The sequence below is a fragment of the Psammomys obesus genome, unplaced genomic scaffold, assembly GCF_907164565.1.
Source record: "Psammomys obesus unplaced genomic scaffold, mPsaObe1.curated_primary_1811, whole genome shotgun sequence".
Taxonomy (NCBI): Eukaryota; Metazoa; Chordata; class Mammalia; order Rodentia; family Muridae; genus Psammomys; species Psammomys obesus.
This window is the reverse complement of record NW_026585504.1, coordinates 5,443,754-5,455,034: the sequence shown is the minus strand read 5'-3', so window position 1 is coordinate 5,455,034 and position 11,281 is coordinate 5,443,754. Positions and strand designations below refer to the sequence as shown.

The window sequence follows — 11,281 nt, the reverse complement described above, 5'->3', positions numbered from 1 at the left end:
CACACACACACACACACACACACACACACACACACACACACACACACCATGCTGCTTTGCTTCTGCTAAGCCTCAGTCTCCTCATCTATAAAGTAGGAATGATCATAGATAGCATTTAATAGGACACTGCCTGCAAAACTGAACATGGCCATAGCCTTTTCCTGGCAGTTCCCTGTATTGTTGATTGCTCCCCCTCATTCCACACTTGGGCCTTGTTCTGCCTGTCACCCAGTTTCAGATAGCTGCCTTCCTTTTGCGGCTTTCTGAGTGTCCCGCTTGTAGTATCTCTTTTCTGAGTGGAGAAACGGGCAGACTACCCGGACTGAGTAGGGTGGCTATGCTGTCTTCCAGGATCGACTTCGGGCTTCCTACAAGCAACTAGGGAACCAGGACACACTCTGGGAACTCTTCAATAAGCTCCAGCGTCGACTTGGCTGGGTAGAGTATTTTATCCGGGCACTGAGAATCTGTGAGCTGCCTGGACTGGCTGACCAAGTGACTCGAGTTTATCAGAGCTACCTGCCTCCTGGTGAGCATACTACCCTAGCCCTCTTCCTGGGCCCATGCCTGTTTCTCTGGCGTGCAATCTCCCTCTTCCTTCACAGTCGTACCTCCTGCCTTTTTATCTCCATCACTGTCCATCATAGGCTATACCTGGGTTTAGATCCAGATAGCTATGTCCCTTTGGCCACATCCATTGATTTTTTAGTCTGTCACAGAGGGACTAATGGCCACATCCCATGTGTAGCTGCAGTAGATAGACACCACTGGACAATGCCTGTTGAGTGCTTATCTGGGTACCACACCTCCCTATACCCAGCACAAGGCACCTGCTGTCACTTTGTAGCTCTGGTGTCTGCCTCCCTACATGTCCTCATTTCTTTTTTTCTCTGCAGAGTGTAGAGAGTACAGTCTAGACCCAATCACTTACCCCATTCTCCATTTCTCTTCCCCTCCCTAATGTTTCTCTGAGAACATCTTGGTTTCTAACCCCAAGATCCAGCTGCCTAGTTGTGCCTTAATTCTTCTCAAGGTCACTGCAAATCTTGTGACCAGAAGGGGTTTGGTATTTGGGCCTGAAGAGAAGATCCAGGAACAAAAATCAAGCCAATTTTGAACACATAATGTTTGCTTCTCTTTCTCTTTTACTCCCTTCTTTGCGAGTTGGTCTCTTCATTTGTGGACGTTAACAGTGCTCTCTCAGATTAGAAATGGCTATGGCAGAGTCAGAGATGGGCCATGTCAGTGGTCAGTTGGGGATGACAGCTGTGAGGAGAAAGCCTTGGGACAGAGGAGAGTGAGCACTATCAGTCTGGCTGGTGAGGGGCTCGTGCTCCCCGCCCCTACTTCCACCTTTCCTGTCACTTCCACCCTTCCTTTCTTCCCCAGCTCCTCTCTCTCTCTTGCCCCCTTCCCAGTGATATTTATCATGTCTATTGAATTCATCCCACATCAAGTCAGCTTGTGTGGAGTTACTGAGGGAAGCTAGATGCCCCAAAGCACCCAGCCCTCTTCTATTACCAGGACACCTCGGATTATTTCTAGACATCACTATATCTTTGTCTTTTAGGGACCTCACTCCGTACCCTAGCCCCACTGGAGTCACCAGCAATTCCTGCCACAGTTTCAGCACCTTCTGCATTTGCATCAGGCCACAGCGTCCCTGACAATGGCTACCAAGAGAAACCAGGTTACCCCAGCCCTGTCCAGGACACCCAGCCACCAAAGTCCCCAGTAGAGGTAGGTTTTTGCAGTCTGCTTCAAGCTGCCTACTTTTGTGTGCCTGCCTGCCCACTTCTGCCCACCAGCCTTCCAGAAGCCCCTTCCTACCTCCTGAAAACCGAGGCTCATCTCTGTTAAGGATGCTAGGGTTCCCTACCTAGCTACCTGACTGCTGCCCAGGCCTGTGGCCCCCTTAGCACTCTGTCGTCAGCTAGCTAGGAGGCTATGGGTTTCAGGTCTTTGCAATGATGATCATGTGACATGTTGAGCTGGGTAAAAAAGACAAGGCTAACCAGACTTGAATGTGAGGGAGTTGATATGAGGACTCAGAACGACATGGGTAGATATTGACAGGGCTCTTAATTAACAGTAAAGTCAGGTATGGGGGCCAGATAATTAGTTCTACTGAGATGAAGTGAGTTGGCCATGAGGTATACAAGACACCCTAAACTGTGGGTCTGAAGCCCCAGTGTCTGCAGAAACTGCTGAAGAAAGGGCTGTATGCAGTGGCTACAGAGCTAGGCACAGACACAAGGATAGGGAACTTGGGCAGTGCATGTTTTATTTATTTTTGTTTGTTTGTTTCTTTTTTAAAGCACTCGAGTTCATCCTGGGAGGCTCGGGATGTAGCTCTCAGTTAGTAGAGAGCTATATCCACGCACCTGAGTTCAATTTCCAGAACCATGTAAATGACTCACACCTATAAGCCTAACATTCAGGAGGTAGAGGCAGGTGGATCAGAAGTTCAGCATCATTCTTAGCCACAGAGTAAGTGCAAGGCTAGGGAGAAATACATAAGACAAAACAAAACAAGAACAGCAACAACAAAACCAAATAGGTACCAGGGGCTGAAGACTTATATTAGGTAAGTATATTATCTATGAACCACACCCTCATATGTAAAGGTTATCTGTGGCCAAAAACAAGGCAAGGATTCCATAGAATCGTGGGCTCTAGAACAGGAGCTGAGGCCAGCATGACATGCCCAACAAATATTTGCTCCCTTTGTCAGTTCTCAGGAGAAGCAACTGCTTAATTCCCATTTCCTCTATTGCAGAATTCAGAGCAAACCCCACAGGCCAACTTTGGGTTCATTCCGAGGACGTCGGGTGGCTCTGTGATGTCCTCACCTAATCTGCAAGCTCTCAGCTCTTCGCCCTCCAGAGAGCAAGAACCAGAACTGGCTGGCACCTGTGCAGCAAGTATGCATAGAGTGTGTTGTTCCAGGGTTTCTCAGACCTCCCAAGTGAAGGTTAGGGTTACAGTTACTGCTCGGCCTTCCTTAGACAGGAGGCAGGGTAGAAATAAAAGGTATTTACTTCAAAGTGTGTGTAGTAGTAGCAGCAGCAGCAACAGCAAATTAAAATGCACTCATTTGTTAGCACATGGCTCATCTGGGTAGTTCTTGCTGATTTCCTCTTATTCACTGACATATATACATGTTCTACTATCTATTGGCTGCTATCTCTTTGTTCTCTCATCCTGTAGTACAAAAACCCAGCTCATGGCATCTGGACAAGGCTCTGGGTAAAAGAGAGGCAGGGCTCTGATCATAGGCTCAAAACTGGCCTTATCACTCCTGCTGTATTCTGTGGTCAGAACAAATTGTAAGGCCAGCCCAGAGAGGGGGGAAACTGGCAGCATCACATTGGAAAGTGCGAATGCCTGTAAGTGTCTGTTGTTGCTGCGTATGGGAGAGTTAGGGCTATTTCTGCACTCAGGTAAAAAGACCCGGTAGGGATTGTCCAGGGACTGAAGAGGAAAGGATCATGTAGGAGTTGTTGATGAAGGAGCTCTTAAACACTGCTCTGTACTGGGGGATCTCTAGTTGGAAGTAGTGATTTGAGTGAGAATAGCTCCTATAGGCTCCTACATCTTAATACTTGGTCCCTCAGTTGGGGGAATTGTTTAGGACGAATTAGGGGATATGGTTTTGTTGTCAAAGAGAAGGGCTGGGAATTTCCAAAAGGCCGTCCCATCCCCAGTTAGTGCTCTCTGTCTTTGTCTCTTTGTCTCTGTTTCTGTCTCTCTCTCATGACTCATGCTTGTGGAGTAAATGTAAGCTCTCAGCTACCATTACAATGCTGTGCCTGCTTCCCACCATGATGGTCAAGGACTCTAACCCTTGGGGAACCTTGGGCCCCAAATTAAGTGGTTTCTTATATCCATTGTCTTGGTCATGGTATTATTACAGCAATAGAGAAGTAACCAAGACACCAGAAAATCACTAAAGTGGTTCAAACCCAGATGAGTCAGTCAGGGGTCAGAACCTCATGCCCTCTCAGGACTATACTCTGTCCATGCTGACTTCCAGGCCACAATGGCTCACCTCCACTTTCCAAACTGTGTTCTGTTTGTTCTGCTTGTCAGGTGCCTGGTCAGCCCTCAGTGTCCTAGGATTGCCGCGTGAGCAATTAGCATTGGGGGAAGTCATCCTAATGTTCCCAACTTCTGTCACAAATGGCTCTACATTGGTAGCACATTTGTGAACACAGGTTCCAGGCGATTTACTGTTAGGTTTGGAGGGAGACATTAAACATCACTTCTGACCTTCGTCAGCCATGGAAAGTGTACCCTCAGGATCTGTGAAGAGTCTGATGCCATCTTCTGCTACTTCCTGCTTCTCCAGATCAAGCTCCCTTTGTGGGACCACTAGTGCTTATCCTTGGTGGCATATGTCTGTGGCTCAGTTGACTGAGCCATCCTGATGTCTCTTACCCTGACTCAGGACTGCTCCTGCTAGGGAGCAGCAGGGAACAATAGTAAGGGGAATGTCTCAGGACACTCGTATTCTCATACCCAGGGCCAGGTAGAAGAAGCACAAGTGGGAGAAGAGGCAAGTGTCTAGGGTGGGGGAAAAATTATAACGAACTTCAAGCTTTTGGGTGTAGATGAAGGTAGAGCCCATTTTTCTTTGGTGATAGGACAGACTCGGACCATAAGTTAAGGGCTGAGGGTCAAGAGTATTCTCCATCCATGGGCAGTATATTGGGAGACAGGATGTGGTAGGGACAGTGTGACCAAGGGCATGGGGACCCTTCTGTAGCCCTTAAGGTAAAACTATCCTTTGTCTGCTTTTGTCTCCCCACCTGTAGATACTGTCTCCAGTCCCGTACCAATGCATGGACCTGTGTCTCCAACTGTTTCCTTCCAGCCTCTTCCACGTACTGCCCTGCGGACAGTCCACTTACCGGGGGTCACAGTATCAGTTCCGTCTCCTGATACCTCCTTGTCTTCCTCTTCCACTGGATCGGCTTTTGCAATGGGAGACGGAGACCAGGCCAAGGCTGCCACCTGTCTTAGCACTAAAGAGGGAGTACCCACCAATTCTGTGACTGCCAGCTCAGTGCCTTCTTCCACCAAATCTGTACCAGTGAATACCATGCCTTCCAACGTGTCCTCCAAGTTCCCTATCAGTACAAAACCCACTGCTGCAGCACCGTCTACCAATGTAGTGCCATCAAAATTACCCATTAACTCAGTGTATGCTGGCACAGTGGCATCCAAAGTGCCTGCCACTATGGCCAAACCACCTGCTAACATAATGCCATCTGAGAGGAGCAGTAACCTAGCCAAGGTGAGTCTTTGTTCCTCCTAATAGTGACTCAGGTCTCTTTACTGAGACGGCTGGTCCTCTGTCCTGCCCTCAGGCCCTTTAGGTCCGTGTACTGTCTCTGGTGTGGTTCTTTAAGGTGTTGGGACAGATGGGAAACAGCCTCACCTAGCCCCTACCCCTTGTTTTCTAGGAGGAATGGTAGTCACGAGAGCTTCTAAGCATGGGCTGTCAGCAGGGTGGGGCATGGGACCACCCCCACTGGTGGTATGTTAACTCATTTGGAGCTCAGAGCTCCCAGTTAAGCTCAGCAGTACCATTTTGTAGATGAAGTAATGAGGAGTGGGCGTGGTGACTCATGTGCCCTCGTGCCCTGTTCTTCATTTGACAGTGGTCTCAAGCATCCAGCTTGGGGTAGCTACCTCAACCTAGTGACCCCTAGAGCCACTTTCCTAAGACCTTAGAGCTGTCCACATAAAGGAACCAAGTTTACAAGCCTTGGGATCTTGTCACTGCCGTGTGGCCCTCAGGCCTAGATAGGGCAAGATGGGTCATATCCCAGCAAGGACTCCCTAGCTGTGGAGCTCACAGCAGCTCAGTGAGTGGGAGAGGGCTGCCCTGGAAGGGGCACTGCAGCATCGGGGTCACTTCCTTCCCAGCTTGTCTGTATCACTGTGTTGAGTCCCCAAGAAAGGGTGGTCTCGGCTCTTGTGGTATACTGCTAGTTCATGCCCTGGCCACTCGACCTGGCTTAGTTCCCTGTCACCTGAACCTCTTCCAATGTTCTTCTTATGTCTCCAGGAGACCCTGGAGGCTGCAGCAACCACAGTCACCGCTGGACGCAGCCTGCCCGGACCAGAGATGAGCAAGCCAGGTGTGCTGATGTCCCAGCTGGACAGCGAGCCATTCTCAGCCAGCTCCGTGGACCTTGCCATCAGCCCTAGCAGCTCCTTGGGCTCAGAGCCCAACCGTGGTCCAGAGGAGAATGAGTATTCCTCCTTTAGAGTCCAGGTGGATGAGGCCCCCAGTGTTGACCTGACAGGAAGCCCTGGGCCACGAGCCACCCAGCTGCCCCCAGAAGAGGAAGTGCTTTGTGCGGATTCCATTCCCTGGGCTAAGTGGCTTGGGGCCACCAGCACACTCTTGGCTGCCTTCTTGGCAGTGATGCTGTACCGTAGGCGCCTGGCCCCGTGAAGCCTCAGCTGTGTGCTGCTCACTTGTTCAGTTCTGCCTAGCACATCCTCTAGGCTTGGGCCAGTGGAGGCTGAGTCGGGGGAACTTAGGGATAGCGAGGTCCACTGAACTATCCATGTGGAAGCCGCGTCAAGGTGCCCTCGCTTTGGGGTAGGAGAGAGACATTGTTTCTATCCTAGTTCATGCCCTCTTCTGGTCCTCAGCTTTCGGGGGCACTAGATTACTGCCATCGCTTCTGACCTGCACATAGCAGTGTGGGATGTTGTGCTATGTGCTCCTCAGGAGGAATCCCACCAGCCTCATCCCTGTTGGCCCAAGCCTAAAGATCAGGAAGGATCACACTCTGCTCAGTGCCCCTCATCCCACCCAGGTCTCCTGCAGCAGAAGCACAGGTGCATTGGTGAGAGCTCCCATAGCGCCTTCAGCCTGGCTTTAGAGCCTAGGAGCAGTAGAGTGGCTGGTCTCTCTAGGGAGATTTGTTTTGTTTTTTGAGACAGGGTTTCTTTGTGTAGCCTTGGCTGTCCTGGACTCACTTTGTAGACCAGGCTGGCCTCGAACTCAAAGTGATCCACCTGCCTCTGCCTCGCTGAATGCCGGGATTAAAGGCAGGCGCCACCATGCTTCTAGGGAGCTTTGAGTACTCTGCCCCTCTGGTCCCCCTCCACAGCCTGGCAACCTAAGGCAGGGGCTGGAGGTTCCCTGTGGACTGCAAGAAAGCTAGAAGCAGCTGCCAGGCCTGAGGAAGACCCTGGGAGTCCTGCTCCAGCCTCCTTACCCCACCTCACGTTCTCCCTCCTGGTCTCCATTATCTTTGGCTTCCTACACTGGATGATGGGTGTCTGGTGGGCAGAGCTCAGGCTGGCCTTGAATTTCAGTTCCACACTTTCTCTGGCCTTAGCAGCTGTTTAGCTTCTCTAGCCTTGTCCCCATTGTGGGAACAAGCTCTTCTTTTTACTGGGCTCCTCTGAGAGTGAAGGAGGTAGATATTTGCCTAGTGCTTGGCCTGGAGTACCGCGTTCTTGCCCTCCTGCCCAGCCTGGTTGAGCTAAGGTGAGTGTGAGAGGCAGAGTCTGTGAGAGGACACCCTGGGCCTCCGTAGTGCTTCTGTCTGTCTCTGTCTGTCTCTGGCAGGTGTAAACTTCTGTGCCTCACTTTTCTCACCTGTGAGATGGGGTGAATATGCATACCTATATGCTAATATATTCTAGTTTTATCGAGATAATTAAAAAAGAGTTTTATGTGTGCAAATCCTGTGAGTTCTGCATTTCTTAAGGGTTGAGTACATGTTGTCACCACTAACGCTCACCCCACCCCAGACAGGGTTTCTCTATATAGCCCTGGCTCTCAAAGAACTCCATCTATAGACAGACTGGCCTCCAACTCAGTCACCTGCCTCTTCCTCCCAAGGACTGGGAACAAAAGCGTGTGCCACCACCATCACACATCGTCACTTTTAAATGGAAAGGTAGTGCGGGTTTTGGCTCAGTTAGAGATAGGTGCTCATGTATTCTTCCCTCCTCCGTGCGCAGGGAGACTAGTTACCTCCACTGCAGAAATAGAATGATTTCTAGGCTGCGTGTGATAGCTCGCGCCTTTAGTCCCAGCACTCAGGAGGCAGAGGCAGGAGGATCTCTAGAGTTCAAGACAAGTCTGGTCTGCCTAGCAAGTTCCAGGCCAGGCAGAGCTACACAGTGAGGCCCTGTCTCCAGAAAAAGAAAATAATACAGTGAGGGGCTGGAGAGTGTGCTCAGTGGTTGAGAGCACTCACTGCTTTTCTGAAGGTCCTGAGTTCAGTTCCCAGCACCCACACGGCAGCTCACACCTGTCTGATGTCTTCAAGTGTGCAGATGGACATGCAGACAAAGTACCCATAGACATGAAATAGATAATAAATATAAAAAGCACTTCATTATTTAAAAGACACAGTGACACATACTGAGGGTATCCTTGTGGGTTCTTTTCAGGTGCCCTTTGCTGGACAAGGGATAGGCATAGAGCCAACTCCATCTCTGAACTCTTGTGAACACAAACCTTCGAGGCATCAGGGATGGGGGTTGCTGTCACAATCTTCCCTACATGCCCTAGGGAAAAATGACCTAATAACCTTGTGAACTTCAAGGCACACTTCAACTTGTGCCATGAATCTAGATGTAATCTGTCTCCAAGATGTCTACACTGTTTTTGCCACTGTTTCGAACCAACCCCTGGATTCCCTACCCTCTCCCAGGTGCCATACTGGTCATGCTAGTGAACAATTGTGCATGGGTGCTAGTTTTAGTTTGTTGCCGTTCTAGGGTAGCCTTGAAAGATTAATCTTAATACAGAATGTAGCCCTATGGAGTGTCAGCCAGATAGTGAGATTTCAAGCACAGTAACAGTCACTAGACATCTCTCAGGCCTTCCCTGCACTTTGCGAATTTTGATGAGCAGGCCTGCATTTAATGGCATCTTCATCTCAATGGGTACGAACTTGGAAGCCTCTTGGATGCCACCTTCAGGAAGAGGAAAGCTTTGGCACTGTCAGGTCCGAAGAGTCTAATGTTTTGTGTGTTGCTTTCAGCTGCAGTAGGATTCAGAGTTCTGTAGAAGGCAGTTGGGGCAGGTCACCCTTACAGCCATGGTCTGGACAAGGCGGACTGGAATCCAAGGAATGAAAGGAGCACCTGTACCCACAGAAGGTATCTGGGTACTGTAGTGGGACTCTTGGACCTGCCAGTGATAGAAATAATGGCACAGAAGCTTATTGATGTTTTAAAGCTTAGGCCTTTTGTTTGGCAGTCTCTCAATTACTCTAACCTTATCCAAGCTAATCCTGGCACTATGACCTGCCACGTGGCTAGGTCTGCCTCTCTGTTCTGCCCTGCTGCCATCTGTCTATGCCCATGACCACTGGTGAATCTCCACCTCTGAGTTCTTCCCCAAGAGTGTTTAGCCCAAGGCTACAATAGCTATAGGACCTGCTAGATGTGGTCACTAAAGAATTAGCCATTGTTCCTGCCACTAACAACAGCAGCAATATGGTAAAGGCCCCCATTTACCCTACACCCTGCTCATGTCCCAGGTTCTATGCCCAGCTCTTATGTATTACCTCATTTAATCGTCCTTGTTGACCTTGTGACAGAAACACTATTATGAAATCAACTTACAGCTAGCTTGTAAGATGGCAGCTGGAAGGCTCAGAGGGGACAATGATCCTTGAACTCCAGACCCGGACGCTTTTTATCTCAGGGAACTTAAGCTGACATGGTATCTGTCTGGAGCCAGGACCACATTTAAAGTGAGATTTTTACACCAAAACATTCCTGCCCAATAAGTCAAGACCTGTCGTCTGCTCTAGTCGTTAACATAACCATGTGACTATAGCCATTGTGCAATGTGCCCAAAGTCAGAACCCTTAGGTGGGCTGTGACGGGGTAGGGGAGGTGCACCTGTAACTCCAGCCCTTAGGAAGTCCGTTGATTTGACAGGCATTGGTTATTTTTTAAAGGAGTTAAAAACCTAGTGCCATGTTCAAGGGGTAAGGTTAGGAAGATACAGAGGGTGCATTCAGCTACCTAGGAATCATGTATGCAATATGGGACAGTGAACTTTCATATTATTTTTGTTGCTGTTGTTCGTTTGGTTGGTTTTTGGTTTTGTTTTGTTGGTATTTTAAGACAGGTTCTCTCTCTATAACCCTGGTTGTCCTGAAACTCATGATGTGCACCAAGCTGCCTGTTTTTGCCTCTGGAGTGCTGGGATTAAAAGCAAGGGAACCCACAACTGGCTTCCTATTATACTTTCATGTGATTGAATAAAATACTTACTTTGTATCCACTATGCCAGAGCATTGGGATGAGTTTTGGTGGCACTATGTAATAAAGACCATGTTCTAAGAATCATCCCTTTTGTTACTCACTGTCCGTAATACAAAGGGTCTAAGGAAGTGTCCCTGAAGCACAAGCACAATAAGAGAGAGGAAAAGTTTGTTTTGGTATTCTATATATCCTTACTAATTATATTAACCAAGCTAGGCATGCATGGTGGTGCTCATACCTTGCTTTTGGGAGGCTCAGGCATGAGAATTGCTGCAAGTTCAAGACCAAGGTCCCCTCTTTCTTTCTTTCTTTCTTTCTTTCTTTCTTTCTTTCTTTCTTTCTTTCTTTCTTTCTTTCTTTTTCTCTCTCTCTTTCTGTCTCTTTCTCTCTCTCTTTCTCTCTTTTTCTCTTTCTTTCTCTCTTTCCTTCTTTCTTTCTCTCCTTCCTTCCTTCCTTCCTTCCTTCCTTCCTTTCTTTCTTTCCTTTCTTTCCTTTCTTTCTTTTGTATACAATGTTCTGCCTGCACACCAGAAGGGGGCACCAGATCTTATTATAGATGGTTGGGAGCCACCATGTGGTTGGAGGGAATTGAACTCAGAACCTGGAAGAACAGCCAGTGCTCTTAACCGCTGAGCCATCTCTATAGCTGCCCCTCCCACAAGGTCCCATTTCAAAAATAATAAATTTACGATAACCATGATGGCTAATCTTCATGGTCAACTTGAATAGATTACAAATCACCATGGAAACATGCTTCTGGCTGTGACTGGGAAGATGTTTTCATAAAGGTTTGCCACTGGGCTGGAGAGATGGCTCAGCTCAGTGGTCAAGAGCACTGTCTGCTCTTCCAAGGGACCCGGGTTCAACTCCCAGCAGCCACATGGCAGCTCACAACTGTCCGTAAGCAGTTCCAGGTGGTCTGACACCCTCACACCAATGCACATAAAATAAAATTAAATAAATTATATATATATATAAAAGGTTTGCCTCCATGACTTAGCTCCCTGTCCCTCAC

At 48.7% G+C, this 11,281-nt stretch overlaps 1 protein-coding gene across 4 annotated transcripts in view; it reads left to right on the top strand.

Annotated features, from left to right (window-relative positions):
* The window catches only part of Mavs (mitochondrial antiviral signaling protein), a 14,239-nt gene extending 3,901 nt beyond the window's left edge, over positions 1-10,338 (top strand). For all 4 annotated transcript variants that reach the window (XM_055609565.1, XM_055609627.1, XM_055609501.1 and 1 more), the window contains 5 exons: positions 352-529; positions 1,571-1,740; positions 2,780-2,924; positions 4,818-5,299; positions 6,077-10,338. In XM_055609565.1, the coding sequence (XP_055465540.1) occupies positions 352-529; positions 1,571-1,740; positions 2,780-2,924; positions 4,818-5,299; positions 6,077-6,469 (1,368 nt within the window). In that variant the 3' untranslated portion in view covers positions 6,470-10,338. The remainder of the gene's footprint in view (positions 1-351; positions 530-1,570; positions 1,741-2,779; positions 2,925-4,817; positions 5,300-6,076) is intronic.
* The last annotated feature ends 943 nt before the right edge of the window (positions 10,339-11,281 follow it).